At 40.0% G+C, this 25,224-nt stretch overlaps 1 protein-coding gene and 1 long non-coding RNA gene across 9 annotated transcripts in view; one reads left to right on the forward strand and one right to left on the reverse strand.

Moving 5' to 3' along the window:
- Positions 1-25,224, forward strand: part of RTN4 (reticulon 4) — a 68,386-nt gene that overhangs the window by 26,754 nt on the left and 16,408 nt on the right. For 2 of the 8 annotated variants that reach the window (XM_085311581.1, XM_085311578.1), the window contains exons 2-3: positions 7,537-7,593; positions 8,412-10,862. The exons of 1 other annotated variant lie outside the window; for it this stretch is intronic. In XM_085311581.1, coding sequence (XP_085167707.1) covers positions 7,578-7,593; positions 8,412-10,862 — 2,467 coding nt within the window. In that variant the 5' untranslated portion in view covers positions 7,537-7,577. Of the gene's footprint in view, positions 1-7,536; positions 7,594-8,411; positions 10,863-20,202; positions 20,313-25,224 lie in introns of those variants that run through there. 5 more of the 8 variants (XM_085311582.1, XM_085311580.1, XM_085311579.1 and 2 more) reach the window with 4 other exon arrangements.
- LOC146592140 (uncharacterized) lies at positions 23,438-25,082 on the reverse strand. Its single transcript, XR_014896667.1, has 2 exons — positions 24,796-25,082; positions 23,438-24,569 (listed from the first exon to the last, which is right to left on the reverse strand). It is a non-coding gene; the product is annotated as an uncharacterized LOC146592140 (long non-coding RNA).

The following is a 25,224-nucleotide window of genomic DNA, read 5'->3' on the forward strand; positions in this document are numbered from 1 at the left end:
TGACAAATAATAGCTTTAAGTTGGACAATACAAATATGATTTTGAAGAAAGTCTGCTTAAACCAATTTAGTTACAGATCTCTGCTTAAGCCACTGAAAATGTCTACTTCTGTCTAGAGAATTATATTTCTATCAACTGAAGTAAATTTACTTAGATTAGCATTGTTCAAAATACATGTTTTTAACTAGCTATTCTTCTTCACTGTCTTACCTATTTCAAATAACATAAAATCAGAAGTTTCTATGCAGCATAGCAACTCATTTTGCAAATGGTGTATCATCTCAGATCTTCATGGAAACTACTGCAAAGTGGGTAAGTCCTACAGTTTTGTAAAAGATTTCTGATAACTTCTCTCTACTTGATCTTTGTTAATTATCAAAGTTAATGGATCTTTTTGAGATCCTTGCTCTGATGCCTTCGAGATGTTGGAAATAGAGCTCCTGTTCTCATTTAACACTTCAGCAATCTGTCTGCTGTAATAGCTTGCATATAACTACATTCCTCAAAAATTTCAAAGTGGTTTAATCTTTTGTCTCCTAAACTGGAAACTTCTGTTTATAAACTATACATATAAACTAAACAGAGCTGAATGAGAAAACCTAATTATTTGTTGTGGCTCTGCAGACAGACTTAGTGATGTGAAAAGATACTACTAGCAGTCAAATATTCTTTATCTTGAATTCATTAAATATTTGGTAAAACATGTAAGAGCATTTGCTTTGTAATAGATCACTTAAAGGATTTGCCTAGGCAAACTCCACTTATGAAATTCTTCTGAAGCTGTATGCCCTCGTTCCTTTTTCAGTAGGGGAATAAGCATCTAAGAACTTTACTCTCCTTGCATTTGTTTAAATCTTCTTTCTCAAATGGCCATGTAAGTTATCTTTGAAACTTTACAGCAAGAGGTAACAACTTAATCTGAATTTCATAATCATCTGATACCAGCATGGGAGGGGGGGGGGAGCAAAGGAAAGTGGCAGTTCCTCCTTGTGGTTCTGAAGGGAGAGGGTATTGAATCAGCCTGAAAGCTTTAAGGCTTTTGTAGTTCTGGAGTCTCTAAAAGAGTAAAACTTTGTAGTACTGCTACATATGTATGTTTTGCTTAGATAGTAGTTGGAGATCAGAAATGCTCCTTGGGGCAGGCTTCACTGTGGACAAATTAACAACTAGATGCACTGAAGAAGCAGGCAGACAATTTCTTTTTTCTATCAGCCTCAGAAGAATTGCTGCAAATATCACTTTCATGTTACATGTGAGTAATATCACAGATGTAGTTCCCTTGAGTAAACTGACTTTGCCATGTATTCTTCTACTGTTAAAATTTATGTTAACAAGAAAGGCCACTCAAAATCAGAGCTCCATTTTGGATCTGTAAGAGGAAAAATGCCTACTAACCAAAAGGGCAGGGACTGTTTTTTTCTAAACGAAGAACGAGTGAACTGGATTCTTAAAACCTTTATTCTTGCCAACTGTTTTTTGTTGTTGCTTGTAGAACAAYGTGCATTCTACAATAACTTAATCCAGGAAATGAATTTTATTTTTGAAAGACTGAAACTGCCATCAAGTGCTATCTAGTTATTCCCTATAACAGTCACCTACTAAAGCTAGTGCATACACCAGGATGAAGTTTACTATCTACATTTATACGTAGGAAACAAAATACTTTGACTTTTTTTCAAAACTAAGCTCTTATATACAAATGAGGGAGTATCAGATCAACAAACCTGCTGCTGACATTTGATGTCAGCAGTATTAATTCCTGTGGCAGAACACATTCTTTCTAAGTTTTCTATTCTGTGACTAGGCAGAAGAGCCCTCTGCTTTCTGGTTTCCTTTGGCAAGGATGTATTGAAGAAGCTTTATTTATTTTCCTTCTTCCCCTCCACCATTCGTAAGTTGCTTTCCTTGGAGCTGTCAGTATACTTCCCCTCTCCCCCCTATTTTGAACTCTTTTTCTCTGGAAGTTTTTCCAGCCAATCTTTCTCTCTTAGTTGTCTGGGAAATCTCTCTCTCTCTCTCTCTCTCTTTTTTTTTTTTTTTTTTCCAATTCTGTATCCAAAGTGTTGGTATGAAGTATTCTATGAAATGGTTTGAATTCATACTGGTAAAATCAATTTCTTGTAACAATGCTGGTTAGTGGGGAAACCAGCAACAAATTAAAATGGGCTTTAAAAGGATTTTCCTTTGTCATACTGGTGTCTGTTGGATTTTTATTTTTAAATAAAACTGTTTTTTTGTCGGTGGAACTTAGTTTTAGTTGAAACCGTAATAAATAGTTTTAAAGCACAAGTGTTCATGCTAATTAACRGAGAAGCTACAGGTTTCTTTCGAGAGTATTTGAAGTTCAGATAAAATTTACAGAGTGTTTTTTTTTTATATATTGGCTAACATAGTAGTGCAGTCAATATGAATTGCTTTTGTGCATGGATGTATTCTGACATTCCTTAAATGCTTTTCCTTTCACATATGTGTATGTAAAGAAAAAGATCCAGAGGAGTGTACTAGTAAACCAAGCTGTTAAGTTTTTGCCTGACTAGGCAAACAGCACTCATCAACTGATGTGTGGGTGTTTGTTTGAATAAAATACTAATATTCGGTTGAATGCTATGAAAAGATCACCTGTCTGCCTAAAAGTTCTCCTCAAAAAAATAGTTTATATTACATTAATAAACAATATAAAGGAATATCATTCACAAAAKGGATCTTTTTTAACCAGAATACTGCAGCTAAGTCATTAAACTGCATCCATACAAATTTTGGCAGACCAAATTTGTACTAAAGGCTATTTTCTCATGGAGATCTTCTGTTAATTTCTAGGCCTCATTCTGCTGTATTTCATGAAGCAAAATCTCTTTTGATGAAAATAGTAATCCAACAGTTCATTTTATTGAATTTTTTCTTTCATGTTACAAGTCTTCAGTTTTTACTTAATCATTTTTTTGTATTTGAGTGAAGTTTTGCTATAGCTGCTTATGTTAAGAAAGGTATTTTGAATATGAAGCTTTATTTCAAAAAGTTTTAGAGCTTGAGATATTCTGAAAAAATACATATTTTTCTTGATGAGAATTAATTTTAGTAGTTGTTTCCTTTTTTTTTTTTTTTTTTTTTTTTTTTTTTTTTTTTTTTTTTTTTAGTTTAAATCACTTAGTTTCTGCCCTTGATATGCAAATACAAAAAAACCAGCCTCAGGGATCCATCCTACAATAAATCCTACTTGCATTTTTTTACAAATAAAAAAAAAGAAAAAATGAAGTAGTACAGATTTCTGGCAGGATATGCACAAACTCTTTATAATGCTATCTTTGAATCTTTTGTTTGACCTGTAAAACACCTTAACTTGTAGCTTTCCCAGCATATTCAGATTATTACTCATTATTACTATTGCTAATTATGATGATGGAGCTTGTGAAGGGGAAACTGCTAAAATGAGGTTCCAATCAGATTTTTTTTTTTATTGTGCTTAAAAATAAACTTCCTGGGTTTGTTAAGTTGAAATCTAGATAATAGTTGCTCTTTTCACTGAACTGAGCCCGTGGTGCTAGAACAGAGCAAATATACTGAGGGATCTGCAACAATGTTTGACATGTAACCACAGAAGTCTCCACTGCTCCCTCAAAATGAATGACTTGTCACAAATTTATACCTGTATGACATTCTCCAAATGCTTTCATTTATTGCAAAAGAACAGAGTGCACAGGGACTTTCTGTGAGGATGGCTATTGCTTGCAACTGTTATTAGTGTTGCTGCTCTCATGCAAAAGGCAGGAAGAGGCAGTTGGCTCTTCTGAGTGGTATGCAAGTGCTAGCTGAAGTGGCCTGCATGCTGCTTGYGGTATGTCCATCAGTCTGGGCAGTCGTGCTGTACAGCAGACTGAAGTATGATTGATGCTGTATTTTTTTCCCCCTTTTATCTACCAAAGGACACACACAATTCTGTTTCCCAGAAGCTTCTACCTCCAACTCTTGCATCAGCAGTAAAGATTCTTCAGTGCAAATGTCATTGCTTGGAAAAAATACCATTCCCTTCACTGTCACTTCAATTAAATATCATTTGAATTATAGTCTGAAAGAGTGGTTCATATGCTCTCAGATAGCAACTTTACTGATGTGGTAGCTGTAAAGGTTCTACTTTGTTCTCCCTACWCCTCAAGAGTGACTATCGGGGCCAGAAGCAGGAAAGTCCTTGTATCTTCTTCCTTTCAGCAGGAAAATAGCAACTCTGATGTGAGTAATGGGGAAAGTGGGTGATTCTCCTCAGCTGCTTAGGAAATAGCACTTCTGTGTAATGGCTTTTTCTACTCTTGGGTGTAGGCTTAATATCCTTATAGTATAAGAATCTGGGAATTCAGTGACTGAGTTGGCTATTGTACATTTCTGTGTTGAGTATATTGAAGCTAAACATGAAAAAGAGTTCCTGCAATGTGCTATTTTCATGAACCACTCCAAAMATCAGTGCTAGCACTCCTAAATCAGTGTTCCTCAATAGAAACTGAAACCTCTCTCTCTAGGACTGTGAAGCATTTAAAAGATTTTTGTTAAGGCTAAAACTTTTGGTGGAGGTTGCAGTTGGCTTTYGGAGACCAAGTGTACTGTACCTTTGAGGTCTTGTTGCACATTTCCCTCTCTATCTCCTTATCCAGTGACCTCTGTTTTCCTTCTTTGTCCCTTCTTTTAATTTTTATTTTTTATTGTTGACTTTGCTTGGTTTTCCTTTCTTCCAATGGTGAGAATTACTGTCTCCTTGCCTGTTTCTTCCGGGGGGGGGAGGGGGGTCTGAAGTCTCTTCAAGCTGCACAGCCCAGTCTCATCAGGTGCACCCTGCTTCTTGCCCCTCTATCCTCTGCTGTCAAGCAGAAACTCCTTCCAGCAAATAAGTTATGCTGCTCCAACATAGTCCCTAGGAGACTGGACTATGTGGCTTTGGGGAGGGAAGGAGRTTTATCCTCTGGTGTTACCAGCTCCCTGGTGAGCTGCTGCAGTGCAGGTCCTTGGAGGCTTTGGACCTTGTGAAGAGGGGTGCAGTGCTCCAAGAGGGGTGTGCCATGGGCAGGTAAGAGGTTGGGATGATAGATTGACGCAGACTCAAGAACGGAGTGTGAGGACACTACAACTGCATTTAACTGCTAAGTGATTAGCTACTTCAGCACTATCAGCATCTAATGCCTAAATACAGCTCTGTATGTACGGTCAGGAAATGCTGCTTGCTGGTTGGTGTAGGGAAGACACTGAGGGAAAAAGGGAAGTCTGATCTTTCTTGCTGCAAAGCCTAAGGCTAATTAGCCTGACACCTAAGGCAGACCACTGGTTCTTGACATGCTGGGTATGCTAGAAACTGAAGCTGACAGATAGATAGATAGAGAAAAACATTGTGCTCTTAACTACAATGTTATGAAGAAGGCACAACAGCTCTCTGGACTGATGGATTGGTCTCAAGCTGACTTCTCGGTGAAATTCTCCTTTCTAGATCTATGAATCAGTGACTTGCTAACTTGTCTGTGGGCCTGTGGGCCCTGCACTAGCTTGCTTGCAGAAGCAGCAACATCTTGTAGTAGAGATTCGAATGTGTGAGGGTACACAGAGTTGAGCATCTTCTGGAATAAAGGCCATACAATGATACTTGGCAATGTATTGATGAGCGTTGTTCTCTGTGACCTCYAGTTTCACATATTGATTAGTTGTCCTCCAATGTGATTTTTATTCTTGAAAACTTTTGCCACCATTAAACTGAACACTGTTTTAACATGTTCTAAATTTGGGATTGAGGTTTCCTTTGTGTGGTCCTTAATAGGAAAATGCAATTTCTAGAAAACTGAGAAGTCCTTTTAGCCTATTGGGAGTTGAGGAACCTTCTAAATATTGAGTCCTACATTCCAACTTTATTACTCTGTTTTCTCATATCTTGCCATAATTTGTGGATTATAAGCATCACTTGAGGATGAACAATGTTATGCAGTTCTTGAAACAAAAATAACTGTACATTGTGACAGGAAATGTAGGCTGTGAGGAGACTTTTTGGAAAACTACTCTCAGGAGTAATTTGGGTAAGCCAGGCAGGTCCTGAGTATCTTTAAGTGACATAGTTATTACAGAAAATCTTGGTTCGATGCAGAAACAAAAATTACTGTACTGGTTCATTACGTGTGTGCTGCTGGGCCTAAAGGATTTCTCAYTTTTGGCCTTTCATCTTTTTTAAAAAATAGCTTTTTTTACACTATGACAGTAAATAAATAAATAAAAAGCTGAAAGTGCACAGAGTCAGCACTTAAGTTCTTAACTCTCCTAGTACTTTGTCCAGGCAAACAGCAAACTGAAGACAGTTGAATTTGTCTGTAATTGAAATTCAAAATCGAATTGTAATGCTTTAATATAAACTGTAATTAGTCTTTAACAGCATTAGTTTGAAAACTGTGTACTCTCCAGAATGAAATATTTCTATTTAAGTGCCATTACATTAATATAAAAATAGCAACAACAAGCCACAGTGGATCAGATAAAAACACTGCAGCTGATGTAGAAATACAGAGGAGGACTCATTCTGATCTGTCTGGTTCATAATAGCAGTTGGCATTGTTTACAGTTAAAAAAAAAAAAGAAGAAGAAGAAGAAGAAAAATGCTTCTACACTGGGATTTCATTAAATGTTTCATGCAGTTCTGTAAAACATTTTAGTTGTATGCATTTATTACAGCTAGCCTGCAATCTGAAACTCTGGGATTATCTGGCTTCTTTCCTTAGTGCATTTGTGATGTGGAGTGACTTTGTAGCTTAGTAGAAAGGTTCTCTTCCCTATATTTATTTAGCTCTTCGGGTGGAAATTGGGGATCTGGGATTTTCTTATGTAAACTGTTAAGGTCAAAACAAATTTAGAAAAGCAAAATATGCTCCATAGATTATGCCAAGGAGCAATTTAAAATAGTGCCTTCSTTTGGCAGTTTGTCTACATTACAACATAATGCAAATAATAATAATGAGTGCAGTCATTTATTGATACTTGTTTGGTCGGTACTGGCATGCTTGACCAACTCTCTGTTTATGGATGGCTTCAAAACTTACTTTATGCAGTTTTAACTTCCCAGAATTTTTAGTTGAAAGAGTCTCTTTGTTACTGCTCTTTTAATGCAAGTTAGTAGGAGTTAGGAGACCCTCTGACAAAAAAGCTTGTTAAGAACAGTGTGTCAGTGTCAATGGCAGGCATGTTTATTTTGTACTGCTAGAGATACTAAAGCTTCTCAGTAGTGTGGAAGTTCACAGAATGAAAATAGACTAGTTACTATGGCATGTCTTATCTTAAAATCAGTCCCTGGCTAGAAGAGTATAGAAGCCTCAGTTACTTTGACAAAGAACCATTGTAAATGGAGAATTCTGAACACTGGCTCCCCTGACTTACCTGGCTTATATCTACATCCACAAAGAGCCACGGAACTAGATGTTGGTTGTACATCTGTTGATTTACTGGGAACTTACTCCTTTTTTGCTTTCTCCATTTTTCAACCTACTTAGTCTTTATTTCTGCTGAGGTTATTTGTTTGTTTTTCAGATGAGACCCTTTTTGCTCTTCCTGCTACATCTGCGCCTCTGATGCACTCCTCTGCAGGCAAGTTCTTTCTGCTCGCCTTTGTCTGAATACGTCCTGCATTTCTGATCAGATCTCATTAACTTTTTCCAATTAGTCTGCATTTACTAAAAGTCAACATGGGTCCAAGAATAGCTTCTATTTTTTCAGTTTTAAATTTTCAGTTGATCTGTTCAAGACTTTAATATGCATTAATTTCACAGTAAACAATATTTTATGAACAAGACAGAGCCATCTGTGAATTCTTGGACCCTTGATGTAAGAGAAAAATTGATACTGTTAACATGTTAAAACATAGTTGCTTTTACTGATTTAGCAGAAAGATTAAATCCATAGTAACTTTCTGCAGTATTTTATATAAGTAAAATCTGTGTCTATATTAATTATTCAGTGGTTTTTCTTTAACTACATTATCCACCAAATTCCCATTACGAAAAAGCAATTTATTGGCATGCACATTTATGCATATATTTATGCACAAGCACACTCGCATACATGCTCTGTCTGCTCTCTCTCCCCTCCACCCCCTGCCCCTTTTGTTAATATTGCCTGCTCTACTTGGGTGTTCTGCACTTGTCTGGCATCTTCAGCTTTACTCTGATCTTTGCAGTGCATACAGTTGCTGCTTCTCTAGCCTCTTTCATATTTTTTACTAGAAGAGGTAAAATAGAATAGCTTTTTTTTAAAAAAAAAAAAAACTTTTAAAGTCTTTTAATGGCTAGTTGTATTTGTGATAGTACTTGGAAGAATTTCTTTAACAACTAACAATATGTGAACCTGTCATGAAAGTTTGCATTGCACTTCCATTCTCTAACTTTCCTTTCTGTCCACGGTCACAGAAAAAGTTCTGGACTTGCAGGAGCAGCCAGGTAGCACTAAGTCACTTGGTCAAGAGGATTTTACTGCAGTCTCGCTTGTCACTGCTGCTACTCTTCCTTCTCTCTCTTCTTTCTCAGCTGATACCTTTAAAGAGCACACAGCCTTTGATACACTCTCAGATGGATTACCTTCAAGAGCCATTTACAAAGAAAATGCAAGTGAGGCTTATAAAGACACTGCAGAAAACGGAAGAAATCCGTTTCTCACAGAGAGAAATGAAAAAGATGTTTCAGAAGTAAAATACTCAGAAACGGAATCCCCATCTGCTAAAGCAGAAGCAGCCATTTTATCTCAAGCTAAACAAGAAATACAGCTAGAGGGCCCTAAAGAATTACCTAATCTAGAGAAAATGCCTGCACAGCAACTGGATATATCTCCAGGAACTCCTGAAGGTTCGTTTGAGAAAAACGAGGAAGACGCCTGTTACAAAAAAGAAAAATACGGAGATGGTGATGATGGAGAAAAGGGGTCATTGAAAAAAGACACCCTTAGAAGGGAAGAATATGTAGACTTCAAACCATTTGAGCCAATATGGGAAGTAAAAGGTGCTAGTCATGGACTTAGCAGCTTGAAAGAGGATGTTGAAAGAAAGATAGATGGCAAATTAGAAACCAGTTTAGATGAGAAATATGGTGTAGATAAGATATCTGTACAGAAGGATTATGAAAAAGAGAGTGAAGGCAGTACTGAAGATCATTCTCTCCCAAGTACCCCAGAAGCTATAAAAGATTCTTCGCAGACTTACATCACTTGTAATAAATTTGAATCCCCTGTAACTCCTGATGGTAACAAAATCAAATCTCTTTCTCCTCTAGAGGAAGACACTTCAGAAAATAAAACTGACGATGAGAAAGAAATTGCAGAAATGAAAGCTCAGACCAGCACAGAACAAGGTGATTTTGGCACTCAAGCAGTTGGCAAGCAGGAAGAACAGGAAGCTGACTCTGCTAAAACAGATAGTTTATCAACAGTGTCATCTGACGCTGCAGCAAATATGCCTGAAGGTCTCACTCCTGATTTAGTGCAAGAAGCGTATGAGAGTGAAATGCATGATGCAGCATGTACAAAACTTGCTTATGAAACAAGGATTGATTTAGTTCAAACCTCTGAGTCAGTACAAGAGACTCTGAAACCCATGACACAACTCTGTCCCTCGTTTGAAGACTCTGAAGCTGCCCCATCACCTATATTGCCTGATATTGTTATGGAAGCCCCATTAAACGCTGGGACTGCTGGTGCAGAAGCATCTGCTGTACAGCTTGAAGCTTCTCCATTAGAAACCTTTATTCCTACTGCTAATTATGAGGATGTAAAACAGGAGATCAGTAAAYCTCCCTTACACCAAGAAGCAGTGCATGTACCATTGATGCAGTCACAAGAAGCTAAGGAGGAAGTAATATTTAAAAAAACTGATCATGAGAGTAGTGCTACTCCTGAAGATATAGAGGCTCCTTATATATCTATTGCATGTGACTTAATTAAAGAAACAAATGTCTCTGAATCTGTTTCTCCATCCTTTACAGATTATTCAAAGGCACTGATAACAGAACCTGTTTCTCAGGATGTGCCTGAACACAAAGAATTAATTGAAAAACTGTCTCCCCAGTTCGGAAAATCTGACTTGTTTAATAGCCAGGTGATACCTGACTTTTCTCAGAAAGAAAGTGAAGATCCATCTCTCATCTTAAAAAATAAATCAACTGAGGATATTGTAACTGATGATGAACGTGAGGAAGAACTGATGGATTCAGTAGCTGCCACTGGCAAACCTTATCTTGAATCTTTCCAACCTGAACTGGACTCTTACAGAATTACTGCTGCTTTGCCATCTGAGCCAACACCTACAAAAATAGCCAAAGCAGAGAAGATTCCTCTTCAAATGGAAAAGCTGAATGCTGTGGCCTATTCAGCTGATACATCTGTTGCTAAGGAACCAAAAGCAGGAGACAAGAAGAGTCTCTCACCCATGGAGTCTTCCCCAGTCCCAGTGACAGAAGACTTTGTGATACTAGCTGATCCTAAAACTATTCCTGAGTTTGTGGCAGAAATCCCTGACAGCAAAATAATGCACAAAGATGAAAGTGAAGAGATCAGTAATGTAATTGAAGATGAGAAGAGGCAGATACCTTGCCCAGAGCTACCTTGTGATCTGTCTATAAAGAATGTAGAAGTAAAATCTGAAGAAGATACTAATTTCTTGAAAAAGTCCTTGGAGGCTGTGGACAAAGTGCCTGAAGTATCCATGGTGCCCTTACTGGCCACAGATGTCTCATCTTCACCTACTGAAAAAGAGGTAGTCAGTGTAGTAAAACCAGAAGCTTTTGAGAAGGAAGCTGAGAGAGAAACTGCTTCTATTAAGGAAAAGGAAAAATCTACTGCTATATTTTCAGCAAAGCTGAATAAATCTTCAGGTAATCTGTGTATGCTGTTTTACATTTCACTAATCAGCATAATTCTTTAGCTAAACTTAGGCATGCCATGACTTGTCTTTTCTTTGTTTCTTTCCCCCAAAAGACTTCACTGTGTAAACCAAGAGTAACAAAATGTTAATGTCTGCACTCTTTCATATTTTGATTATTGTTTTAGGGTTTTGTTTGTTTGTTTTGGTTTTTTTTTTTAAGTCTGTTTATCAGGGATGGACTGGCTGTCTTCAGTTTTCGCCTTCAGTTCTCCTGCTGGTGATCTGTTGATACAGAAATAAGTCATCACTCATTACAAGCTGTTCTGTGATTGTCTGTGGGCTGGGCATTAGGTGGCCTTCCAAACTTGCTCTTACTACATAGTAGTAAGCCAGCACCAGTTTCTCAGTCTGCTGTGTGTCTGTGATTCATATCTTTCTTTTTGTACAGAGTTCAATTAGACTTCTCACCTTTAAACTTAAAAAAATACCTTTGCTACTGCTTTGTCTGGAATCTGGAAAAGAACCTGCGCATCTCCATGCACATGACTAGCAGCTTGTACTATTACCATAGCTTAGAATAAAAATCAAGGCTTAGAATAAATAATACCCATGATGGAGCGTAGTATTCAGATTACTAGAAAATTGACCATTAAGGAGTTCAGTAACCTGTAAACATTAACATTGGTTTGTGTGCACACTAGCTTTTTTTAAGTTGGACTTCAGTTTAGTAAATTTTTCTTCTAGTAATGTGATAGTATAAAGTAGCAGAAAGGTAAAGGATGAGACTGGTGTCACATTTTTTCCCCTTTGTGGTCTGTTCTCTAAATAAATGCCTCATGGAGTTCCAGCTCTTTGTAGAATAGAGAGAATTACTTTGCTTTTTGATACCACGGTACTCTGCTGCTTTTCAAGAGAGTCTTATGATTTCTGCAGTAGCTGGTTTTAGTGGGAGTGCTTCTGGCACAATAAGTCTGTTTAAAATGGAAAACTAACTGTTAGTTTTGACTCTACAATATAACTTATGCAGTAGCTACCATCTGCAGTTCATGAAGTCCTGTGTGCATGATGTATGTTATCTGCATGAAATGCACTTTGAAAGGGAATAACAGGTATATGGAGAAGGGAAGGTCATTTTGGTACAGTTGAAATYGGATTATGAAAATAAGGTGGAAGACATTTTTATGTTTAGTTCTGTATGATTGTTGCTGTTTTTGGTTCTACCTGTTCTATACCTGCATAGAGAGGAGGGGGAGAGAGAGAGAGAGAGAGTTTCCCTTTTGATGAGATTTCAGCGATACCTGTGCTGTTAAAACAGATTTTGTGCAAGACTTTGCTCCTTCTCTAATATATTGTACTATCTGAAAACAGCTGTTGTGTATCTCAGGCTTCATCCCACAACAGTTAACTCTTCAGAGACAGGATTACTTTAAAAAAGCCTGAACATTATACTTAACGTACTAGCTCTTTTGTTCTTTTAACAGAAAGTGTTTGCAGGGCTCTCTTGAATTGTTCAGTGGGCATAACAGACTGATGGCAGTGGCAAATCATAGAATCGGTAAGGTTGGAAGGGACCTCTGGAGATCATCTAGTCCAACCCCTCTGCTCAAGCAGAGTCATCTGGARCATGTTAGACAGGGTTGCATCCAGGCGGGCCTTGAATATCTCCAGAGAAGGAGACTCTGCAACCTCTCTGGGCAACCTGGTCCAGTGCTCTGTCACTCTCACAGGAAAGAAATTCCCCCTCATGTTCAGGCAGAACTTCCTGTGGTTAGGTTTTTGCCCATTGCCTCTTGTCCTGCCACATAGGACAACTGAAAAGAGTGTGTCCCCGTCCCCTTGACACCCTCTCTTCAGGTACTTGTACACATTGATCAGATCCCCCCTCAGTCTTCTCTACCCCAGGCAAAACAGGCCCAGCTCTCGCAGCCATTCCTCATAGGGCAGGTGCTCCAGCCTTCTGATCATCTTTGTAGCCCTAAACTGGACTCTCCTCCAGTAGCTCCATGTCTCTCTTGTACTGGGGAGCCCAGACCTGGACACAGTACTCAAGATGAGGCCTCCCCAGGGCTGAGTAGAGGGGCAGGATCACCTTCCTCCACCTGCTGGCAACACCCTTCCCAATGCASCCCAGGATACCATTGGCCTTCTTGGCCACAAGGGCATGTTGCTGGCTCATGGTCAACTTGTCATCCACCAGCACTCCCAGGTCCTTCTCTGCAGAGCTGCTCTCCAGCAGGTCAGCCTCAGCCTGTACTGGTGCTTAGGGTTATTTCTCCCTAAGTGCAGGACTCTGCACTTGTCCTTGTTGAACTTTGTGAGGTTCCTTTCCGCCCAGCTCTCCAGCCTGTACAGATCTCTCTGTATGGCAGCACAGCCCTCAGGTGTGTCAGCTACTCCTCCCAGCTTGGCATCATCAGCAAACTTGCTGAGGAGGCACTCCATCCCCTCATCCAGGTCGTTGATGAAGAAGTTGAACAGGATGGGACCAGTACTGAGCCCTGGGGGGGTGCCACTAGCCACAGGCCTCCAACTAGACTCCGTGCCACCGATGACGACCCTCTGAGCTCAGCCATTCAGCCAGCTCTCAATCCACCTCAACAGTCCACTCATCTAACCCACACTTCCAGAGCTTATCTAGGAGGATGTTATGGGAGACGATGTTAAAAGCCTTGCTGAAGTCAAGGTAGACATCATCCACTGCTCTTCCCTCATCTACCAGACAGTCATTCCATCAGAGAAGGTGATCAGGTTGGTTAAGCAGGATTTCCCCTTGGTGAATATGAATATGGCTGACTACTCCTGATCACCTTCTTTTCCTCCACATGCTTGGAGATGRCATCCAGAATGAGCTGTTCCATCACCTTTCTAGGGATGGAGGTGAGGCTGACTGGCCTATAGTTGCCTGGGTCCTCCTTCTTGAAGACTGGAGTGACACTGGCTTTCTTCCAGTCCTCAGGCACCTCTCTAGTTCTCCATGACCTTCCAAAGATGATGGGAGAGTGGCCTGGCAACAACATCTGCCAGCACCCTCACTGCCTGTGGGTGCATCCCATCCAGGCCCATGGATTTGTGGATGTCAGGCTTGCCCAGAAGATCTCTAATCCTCTCCTCCTCAAMCAAAGGAAAGTCTTCCTTTTGCCAGACCTTCTCCCTTGTCTCCAGGCTCTGGGATTCTTGAGGGCTGCCCTTAGCAGTGAAGACTGAAGCAAAGGCGGCATTCAGTAATTCAGTCTTCTCTGTATCTTCCATCACTAGGGTCCCCGCCCATTCAGTAGTGGGCCCACATTTTCCCCAGTCCTCCTCTTGCTGCTGATGTATTTGAAGAAGCCCTTCTTGATGTCCTTAACGTCCCTKGCCAGACTCAATTCCAACTGGGCCTTAGCCTTCCTCACTGCATCTCTACATGCTTTTACAGTATTCCTATAATCCTCAGAAGTASCCTGTCCCCTCTTCTACATTCTCTGTACTTTCTTCTTCTGTTGGAGTTTTGCTAGGAGCTCCTTGCTCATTCATGCAGGTCTCCTGCCCCCTTTCCTTTCTTGGGGAAGAGAGATTCTTGCTGCTCTGTTTATAGAAAGCTCCATGGGGAAGCTGTAAATAAAAACACTCGCTGGAGCAGGAGGGGAAGGAGTGGAAGGCTGTTTGTGTTCTCAGCCAGTGGCCCTTTCTTGAGACCAGACACACATCTGTCCAGGGCTAGAACTGAGCCAGGGTCAGGTTGGGGGCTGTGGGGAACTAGAGTAGACTGCAGCAGCCAGTTGGTAACAGTGGTGTGCTTCAGGAAGCTGCTCTGCTGTGACTGTGGCACTTTCAAATTTATCTGCAGAGTTATTGATTCCTGTCTCTGGTCTCTTTCTCAGTGTTGTGTTCACTCTCTAAAGCAGTTTTAATTTGATCTTTTCACATGTTGCATTATTTGGGAAGAAAATATCTGTATTTTTTTGCCTTACACCGGAGGATTTTTTTTTTAAGCCAAATTAATGAGAATACTAATTCAAATATATGTGCTGTCCATTTTTTACCCCACAACTGTTGTGCACTTTTTAAAAACTTAACACTCACTCTATTTTAGAATATAGAATTGGACTGAAGATTCTAGTGAATAGCCATCAACTAAACCGGTTATCAACTTTTAATACCAAGCTACCTAAACACAATTGCAAGGTAATGAATGGAGCAGTGAAACAAGCCACTAATACGTCCATGCCCTCTTACTGTCAAACAGGAAGGATGATTTTTCACAAAGCCAAGAAATGGATCCATGCGTGTGTTTGGCCTGCTGAGTCTTAGTATTACAGTGCTATTTTTCTATCCTCCTGTCAGCGTAACTGAATCAGATGGAACTGTGCCTCAAGCCTTTCTGAAAGTTAGTTGGCTTATGACTGATAAGTGTTAAAACATTTGTCTGAACTATCTTACTGGTACACATGAATTCATATTCTTGATTATTTACTCACTAATGCTTTTTGTTGAAAGCTAACCTAAGCGCGAGCTTATCTGTGTATACCTATAAAATAATACTTCTGACAGTGCCAGTGGACTGCAGCAAACTAACTGGAGCTCTTAAAACTCYGCAGAATTGTAAAACTACACCAATAAAGCAAACATAAATGGCCTCACTGGTGGAACTGGTGGGTTTGTGTAATGCTGCCTGGTGGACTCTTGGGTAGCTGGCCATATTTTTAATGTGGTGTCCTACCATAGGGACCTTGTATTTCATAACTGTAAAAATTATAAATAAATAAAATAGTATATTACCAATTCAGAACTGTCCCTTAGTTAACTATAAACAAACTCCTCTGCTGTTTTTCTTTAAAAAACAAACAAACAAACAAAAAAAACAATAACAGAACTCCCATGTATAAAAACTTAAACAGCAAGGAGCACTGTTAGAGTAAACCCTAGGTGATATATATTCTTAAAATTTCTCAATGCATGCTATGTTTAGCTTGCTAAACAAATAATAACCTTGCCACTTTACACTCATGCTGACCAGACTTTATGTATTTCTGATCTTCATAAAAATACACTGTATCAGATTCATTTCAGTGGATATTTGCATATTGTTCAGATGCTGCCGAACAGCAGCAAGGGAGGCCCAGGTCCCTTCAGGGCTCTTCCTGGTGAGGCTGTGTAAATGAAACTGCAGTGCTGCAGCCCTGACTCTTTAAGTAGTGCTTTAAGATGTATTCCTAAAAGAGGGCTTTGGTGCCATCTAGTGGTTGTGCCACCAGAACTATACAAGGACCTGTAACTTAAGAACAAGATTTGTTTCAAAGGATTGCATCYGAAGACTACAATTTAAAAAAAAATTCTTAACTGCTGAAGTTCACTTTAATATTCTTAGAGTTGAAAACTAAATATATCTAATGCAAATCTTGGCACTTCTGTTGTACAGACTGTCTTCACTGATAATGCCTTATTTCTGGATATGGCTCAGATAGACCCTCAAAGAGGCTACAAAACTATGCTTTCCTTCAAAAATATTTTTTTTTGTTGTTTTAATCCTATATGGAACATGGAGGATTTTATGTTATTGAGTTACAAGCAGAAAGTATATTTTAGAAATCTCCCAAATCTAAACCTWTGACCATGACAGAAACCTGTCTAACAAAGTGTAACCATAGTGGCAGTTTAAGCTTCCCAGTACATTCATGTTAAGCGTTGCGTTGTTTTAAAAATGGCTTTGAATTCTTGAATATTAGGGCAGCCAGTTTCATAGGAAACCCTTGATCCAGAGTGCTTTTGAAGATCGGGCTTGGCAGACATTTGTTGATGAACGTGCTGGAGTTTGTCCTTTAAATTAAATCTGAGGGGCTGATGGATCTTGTTTTCTGCATGTTACAAGGCATTCTGTAATTCAGTTACAGAAGTACAGCTGAGGTAGTAATACCGTACTTTTCTTGGCCCTTCCAGATAGGACAAGTCCAAAGGTCAAGTCCAAGTACAAAGGCGCTGTACAAAGAGTGTAGCTTGAGTGGAAATAATGAGGAAGATTTTCTTTTTATTTCCAGAGCATGGGGGCCCAAGTAAAATAGTTTTTACCAGGTCATAACAATTACATGAAGTTTAAAAGAAGTTAGAAGCCCTGTGTAACATTAGCACTGTCCGTTTGGTTCATTCCTATTTCAGTATTTGTAGTACAGTTAAATACAGAGGATAATTCAGCAGCAGGAAAGTGGATGTGTTCCCCCTGGGGTGGAGGAAACCCCTGGAATTCCTCTGAAGTTTCCTTCAAGAGCATTTAAAAGTCATTTAATTCAACATAAAATCTTGATCTGGTTTCACCTGTTTGTGTTCTTAGATAGTTTGGTGGTTCCGGTTGTTTTTTATGCTATCAGGTAAATTGTAAATGGAGACTTCTGTTCTGAGGTGAGAACTGATGAAAGAGTGGGAGGAAGTAGGGGAAAAAACCTTGAGTGAAACTTCCCTTAAGGAAAGAAATTCTTCAGACTAGAGCCACATCATTTCATCAGAGCTCTTTATGGCCTGCCTGTTGAGAGGCAAAGGATAGTCTAGTTAAGTCTACTAGCAGAGCCAGGCCTCTTGAAAGTTAATTACAGAGTGGTAGAATTACAGAGAAAATGGAGCGCTTGTGTCAGTGTAAACAACCAACTTTCCCAGAAGCACGGTGGCCGGCACTGATGAGCCTTCAGAGGAGCGTTAGGTAGTAATCTGAAATATCCTCCTGTGCAAGAAGTAAGGACTTCTTTTCAAAGCTGAAATGCTGTTGTCAGTCCAGCTGTTCAGGGTGATTCAGTGAGTACATGGTGAGCCAGGAACTCTTCAAGCAAATGCATGGCTGCAAGGCTGCAGCAGGGGAACAGGCTCAGGACTCATTGCATCTGTTTAGTTGTCTGCTACGTGACAGAGTCTTGACTGGGAAGTTTTGGTTTAAGTGTTGGTGCAGAAATATGCATGTAATTTCCCTGATGAAACAATAAAGTTTATACAGAAGTTTGCTGACACAGTCTCTGCGCTAAGTGAGTTTACATGTAGAATGGCATTACATGAGTGTACCTCACCTGAAACAAGATACACGAACACACTTCTTGGGATCATTTACATGGAGTGGTAGGAATGAATGTTGAGTATGCAAAGAGTAAAGACAAGAAACTGCTGTGCAGGGAGTTAATCGCTTGTTTGAGGGCAGAGGATAGTAGGGACTTGTAATACAGCCATTCTGAAGTGTAGCACAGCCCTTCTGCAAAAGTGTATGACTTGGCCATGTGTTTGTGCTCTGGCTACTGCTAATTTACTATAGAATCATGCTATAGCTGTATGTGTGGCTACAGCAAAATGTGTATTTAYGAATGTGTTGCATAAATGTACTTTTTTAAGTATGTAAAGAATATCAAGAAGAAATTCAGAGACTTTGTGTACGTTTAGGAATTTGCCAACTAGCAGAAACAGCTTTCTAAAGCTTCTAATTGACGACAAATGAGAAAAGCTACTATATATTACTGTTGGCACTTGAAAGCAGTTGTGTGGACTAGTAGCAGAAGTGTGTGGCCTTATGTGTAAAATGGATCATTTTGGTGGTTAGCTCTTATGTAACAGCAAAATACTCTAAATGGGATACTAAATACAACCTTTTGGGAATTAATCTAATTGAGAGTTTTGAGAAGAATTTGGTGCATGTGGGAGGTGGCTCTCATTTCTACAAGCCATTTTTTGCAGGTATTCCCCACCCCCTGTATTTTATTTTATTTTATTTTATTTTATTTTATTTTATTTTATTTTATTTTATTTTATTTTATTTTATTTTATTTTATTTTATTTTATTTTATTTTTCCCCATCTAGATGAAGCCATGAAACAGAAGGGCAGGGGGAACACAAGGTTTGGTGCTTTCTTACTAATCTTGAGAATTTCAGCTGAAAGACCAAAGTAGATTTTTTTCTGGCATTTTGTACTTCTTTAATATAGCGCAAGGAAACTTGAACAATTGCACTAAACTGAATATACTGTTGTATCCCTTTCCCTCCTATATTATGCCTTTTTATTTGTACATCGCAATAGTGAATGAAATGTACATCTTTATATGCATTAAAAATACATTACCAAGTCCTGCTGTGAAAGGAGGCCTTAAATGTATGCAGCAGTTGAAGTAACAGATGGATACTGGGCTTTCAGGTAACTGGTAATCTTTCTCCATTTAAGACGGTCTGTCCTAATGAAAAGTAAAGCTGGCTATTTAAAACCTGGATTGGACTCTCCATCCCAGCCATTCTATAGTATTTTCATGGAAATGTGCAAGAATATGATATGTCAAATATTTAACAGGTTTTAGGGCAATGCTGGGGAGTTTTTCAGCATTTTATTGTTGGCCTCAAATACTAAAGAGTGATTCCAGACTAGAAATTGTATGTTTTTGAAGGGGATGGAAAACAGAATGACAACACCTTTTTCCTACAGCTCCTCTTTTGGATTATGAGATTCCAATTTAGGCTTGCTTTATATCTGTACAATACACATGCATGTTACAGATTGTTTTTTTAAAATGAAAAGCAGAAAAAATGCCCTTAGATCTGTAATTCTGGTCACTGACAATGTCGCATGCTAATTTAAAAGGGAAGGCATTTGGTTGTGGGAATTAGAGGGTGAGGTAACTATTCTCAAGCTGTGCTGCGTTAAGATGAACAAATATGTCTGAGCAGTTCAAGAGGGCTAAGGATACTGGCACAGAGACTACTTGTATTCTTCACAAGCCTCTTACTTTTATTACGGACACAGAAAGGGTCCTATTCTATTTTTGTTCAAGCTTTTTTTTTTTTCCTTTTTTGTTTTTTTTAAGGAAGGGGTGTATTGTTGACAAGCAATGAGTTACAAAGAGGCCTCTGTTGGTCATGCAGGCAGTCAGACATTTGTGTAACAAAAACAGAAGTGAGGAAAGAGCCTGCATTTTGTAGACTGTGTTCTAACCCTGGTTTGAAAAAGCAATCTGTTTAAAGCTCATCTGATGAATTACTACATTTAGCTTCACTCTGTTGTGAAAAGCCGCTTAAGGCTGGCCAGCTTTCGTTAGCCTGCACTGAGCCTTGCTGCACTGGCGTTTCAAATGCACCATAGGTGCTTTGCAGGGAAAAGCTGCCTGCCTTTGTGCTAGTAATTTCTTTCTCTGCCTTGCACCTTTTCAGTTCTGCTGGCAAGAAGCAAATGGCTGCACCGCTGAGGAGATTGCTTTTGCGATTTCTTGCTGGAGCAGTAGCAGCCTGGTTACAGCTGGCACTGCGTCAGTGGCGCTCCACACCCCGGCGCTGTCAGCTGACCGGCGCCTGCTGCACCAGTGCAGTGCTGCGCACTGCAGAGCGCCGCGGGGAAGCCCATGTTTCCCAGCCCAGCCTGTAGATTTCTCCTCTTGCAGCTGTCCTATTGGTATGCATAATTGATACTCACAGCTGGAGGGTAGATCGGTTGTGGAGAGATGGACAGTCAGCCGAGCAGTTGGAAGGATAAGGGTATTTGTTCTTTCTTTCACCTTTTTTTCCTTCTCCTTTCTTAAGCTAAAGATGCTGCGGTTTGTTTCTAGCAAATGATCTTTGTAGTGTGTGTCTGATTGTGGAATGTCCCTAAAGATGTAAGATCTGCGTGTACCGTGTGAAAGCTGTAGGTTAAAATGGGTAAATCTGAGCAATGCAGAATAATAATTTATTTATACAGCTAAAACAGCTTGTGTGACAGTCTGCAGATCTTTTTCAGTCCTGCAGAGCATATTAAAGACCAGCATGTTTTGCTGCACAAATATTAGTGTAATTATTAATAATTTAATAATATTAATYGTTAACTCAAAAGATAATTTGGTGTCTGCATTTCATGTAGCTTACTAATTTTATGAGAAGGAACTGGATGTAAATGTAGCAGACTGTATGTTTTTTCCTTTCTTGCCTTAAAAATGTGTGTGGGGGGGGTTTGCCTAGGATTTTTCATAATTCTGTTGAATTGTAGATAAAATTGTGTTAACTTTTAGAATTTATAGGCATAATCAAAAATGTTTTAGTAAATAAGTAGCTAGCCTTAAATTAGYGTGGCTCTGACCTTTGTCCCTGAAACCACCAATGGGAGATCACCATTTTAAATCTCTCTGGATCATTATTAGTACTCAGTGTGTAAGAGTTTAAGCCTTACTTGAATACATAATCTTCAAACTTTATCAACAAGACAGGCTTTAAAAAATTTTAATCATCTTGGGATACTTGAATGACTTCTTAAAGGGGTCCTGTCACATGTGGTACTCCCACTTCTGAAGCTTTCCTCCTTTTTAAAACTTGTTTCAAATTTGTATTTTTTTTTCTTTTGGGCAAAATTGGTGGATGTCTAGAATCCATAAGTCCTATAAAATCCATAAAGAACCTGTATATGTAGCAAAAAAGTGCCGGMGTGGGAAAACTCTTTGTTTGGAAGACAGATTTTCAAATTCTAAGCTTTAATGAAAGAACTGTATTAGGAAGTATTAGGAAAAATTCTCCTGTAGCATTTAGTAGGATGTTCTTAATATGCGGCTCCCTCCGTATGTCAGGCCAATTCATGAGCTTAAAAAAAACAAGGAGGGTGGAGAGGAAAGATTTCTGTAAAAATCAAAAGGCAAATTACCTTTGGGTATTCAGACCCCATTTTCAGGTTTTCTTTTGAAACACCATGAGCAGGATTAGTGATGGTCTGTCCCTCACCGCAACTGAAAGCAGACATTTTCTAGCCTGGAATTTGAGGCTCTGAGGCGAATGGAGTCTCTAAAATTAATTGCCCATCATGGGGGTATCTGCACTGCATAGGAGGGCAGTTACAGGAATACCAAAATCAGTACAACCTATGTTGTTATGGCCCCATGGAGGAGGCCAGTGCTGCATGGAGACACTAGTTTAGGACCCAAAGGAGTATAGGTGYGGCAGGGCCATACTGCTGTGACTTTCTTGGCTTTCTAGCACTAGCTTAGAGGCCAGTAAGTCGAGTTCTGTAAAACTGGGTTCTTTGCAAAATGTCAACATGACTAGCATGTAGTAGAAAGGGTAGCAAATAGGCTTACCTGATCCTGTCTTATGTGTTTATTTTGTGCTGGTATGACTAGCAATGGCTTAAATTCCTCTTCTCCCACCACCCTGTTCTCATATAGTGGTGTTCTCTCAAGCAGATGAAGCTATTTTAGTACCTGATTTTCCCTTCCCCCCTCCAAGGAAGTCCCCAGGCTGTCTTGAGGTTTAATTGTAATGTAACTTTTTAGAGCTAGGGCCTAGAAAAAGAAATGAAATAGAGCAAGCCAAGAGTATTTTGAGGAAGCAGAACAGTATGGTTCCTCTTCTTTTGCAACTGAGCTTTGACAGTCATGTTCTTGAAGCCTGTTCTAATATGGTTTCTGATAGCATTTGTTGATAAAGAGATGAAGAAGCCCTGTGCCACATTTTCTTCCTCTGTTGTATCAGGYTCTGGAGGCCTGGAAAATGATGGGTAAAGTTCAGGGACAGATTACTCATCTTGCCCCAAAGTAAATATAGAAACAAATATTACAACATAATTCTCTTTCCTTGCTCAAAAAAGAACTTAAAATTTTTAGAATCTAAAACTAGAGAAGAGTGAAAAGTATGGTTCGCAGTTGGATTTTTCTGCTTGAAGCAATATTTTCTAATTAAAGGCAACCTGAACTTAATTTTGGTCTGCATGTTTTCTCTGCTACGTCCATGCTAGTTGAGAAAGCAATATTGTAGGAGTGGTAAAAGTCTTAAGCTGTGGTATCAGTCAGCTAGGTAAGCAGAATGAAATACGTTTACCCTGGAGATGGTATGACCTATATTTATAGCATATTCAGAAGTGTTGAAGCAATACATAGTCAGGCCCCCATGGAGTAATCAAGGGATGATATAAAATTGATTGTTCTCTCTTCCTCCCCCCATTATGTCTACAAATAATTAGATTTGACTTCTTTTTTTAAGACTGAATAACGGTAATGGTAGGATGAATGCAACAGCTGTACTCCAAGGCTATAAAACACTTTTTTGTGGGTTTTTTTGTTTTGTTTTTTTGAATAATGTACTGAAAACAACTCTGAATTCTGTTTCAGGTTAGTAAAATGGTGGAAGGAAGTTGCACAGGCTTTTGTAGTTACTGTTTTTAAAAAACTTTATTGTAAGTAATCAGCTTTAGAATGGTTTCTTTACCGATTCTGTGATTGATGTATTTGCATGTGCACGTGTACCTGTATATGGATAAGTACAAATGAGACAAAAATACCACATTGGCTCACTAATAATAGGTGGTAGCTAGCTAGTGCTGGACTTCATTCTGTTGATGCCAAGGTCATGGGTTCAATGCCTGTACGGGGCTATGCTGAGGGTTGGACTAGATGATCTCCAGAGGTCCCTTTCAACCTTACCATTCTATGAGTCTATGAAAGTCCATACAACCCCCTCCCCCCCCAACACACACACACACAGTTTTGGGGGCAGGTTTAGCTCAGTTGGTTAGAGCGTGGTGCTGCTAATGCCAAGGTTGCGGGTTCCATCCCCGTATGGGCTATGCTGAGGGTTGGACTAGATGACCTCCAGAAGTCCCTTCCAGCCTTACCATTCTATGATTCTTTCTAGCATGTACTTAGTGCAATCTGCACCTTTTTACTTATTTATTTATTTTAATTACTGGGGATTTGGGGCAGATGTGTCAAAATGAAGCATGTGTGATGCAGACTTGTTTTCTGGCCCTTGGGGTACAGTTAGACAAGCCTGCTAGGCCCACTGGACCTGCCACTGCTTTGCAGCAGCTACCCTAGGACAGGGAAGCCTCTGTGGGTTGAAGTCGGCTCCATGTACTTGGCAGCATGCACAACGGTAGTATAACCCTGCTGTTTTACCAGCCCAGGATTGTTTTTGTTACTGACTTGCAGTCACAGACCAAACCAGTTTCCAGTGTATCGGATTAGGGCAAAGTGACTCAGCAATTTTATGGCCCGGTCTGTACCAGCTCCTCTCATGTTATGTCAAGCCATACTTTAAAAAAAGTCATGCTGTCACTATGATGAAGGAAGTCTTGAAAACATTAAAAGCCAGTCTTCTGATGCTGTTTGCGCTTGGAAGACTCTGCTCACTTGATGAGACTTGTTTAAAACCTTCTCTGTAGCATGACTGGAATTTCATTGAAATGAGGCTCCTTGGGGTATACAGGAAAATCTTGGCAGGACTGTGAGATCAAGGGTGTACTCTGGTTTGTTTACCTGGATATAACACAGCTCGCTTGGACTGCGCGGTGCTTGGAACGCGATTCCAAGCAAGTGTTCCTGCAGCTCCATCGCCAGTGTTTCAGTCCTGCCTTATTGCCTTCCTGTGATCAAACTCTGAATGAAGCCAGACTGAAGGCTTTCCTTCGGGCCCAGTTCTTTTCTAGAAAAGTCCTCAAAATGAATCGCAGTTTTTTTTTTTTGTGGTACCTGCAGATTTGAATCTGAGCTCGTTGAGACCCAAATGCTGTGCAGGCTCCTGTGAAGCCAGCATGGGAAAGGCAGGTGCTGGGCTGGCCCCTTCTCGCCCTCCCCTGGCGGCTCTCTGGGGGCTGCCCCTGTGCCTGGGTCTTTCTCCAGCCCCTGTGGGCTCGCACCTGGCTTGGCCTTGAAAGTGAAACTGCTGCTTCTGATCTTACCTGCTAGATCCTCCACATAAATGATCAGTGGAAACCCTGAAGATCACTGTCACATGTACATACGAAGTTTAATTAGTAAGCTTAACTGGAAAATGCCTCTGTAAAAAGAAATTAATAGCAACGTAAGCTCTGTCTGATAGTAATACCTTAATAGCCATGGTAACAGCTGATATTCTGCACCACAGCTGCACTGAAAGCTACTCTTTTATGATACTTAGTACAGCACAGCATATTCTAAAATTGTTCCAGAAAAGGCACTTATTTGTGCTTCTAGCTTATTTTTACTGTTTTTAAATGAAGTTAACGTAAAGAATTTTTGCTTACCTTCTGGATCAGAGGACGGTTGGTGGAAATGGTTGTACTTCAGGCAGTGTTTGTAAATCGTAAGCCATTTCTGTTGTTCTCATCTTCCTTCTCTTTACGCTAACGTAGTCTTTGCCCGCTGCTGAAACCCGTCTTTCGGTCGGCTTTTCAAACACTAGACGCAGAGCAGCTGTTAGCGCGACGCCCCGGCGGACGGGGCTCTGCCGGGCTGCGGAGCTGCCGCGCCAGGGCTGAGCCCCGGCCGGGCAGCGGCCATTGGCTGGGGGCTGCGAGCCGCTGCGAGCCGCCGCCGCAGGCAGTTGCGTAGCTCCGCTGACCCTTGCGTGCCCCAGCAGGAAGTGAAAAGGCTCTAGCTAGTCAGCTGCACAAGAGCTGGGTGCATGCAAGCAAACTCAAGATGGATGCCAAAATTGGTTAGTGTCTCTCGCG

This window comes from Rhea americana, unplaced genomic scaffold (genome assembly GCF_003343005.1).
Source record: "Rhea americana isolate MKP2758 unplaced genomic scaffold, rheAme1 scaffold_344, whole genome shotgun sequence".
Taxonomy (NCBI): domain Eukaryota; kingdom Metazoa; phylum Chordata; class Aves; order Rheiformes; family Rheidae; genus Rhea; species Rhea americana.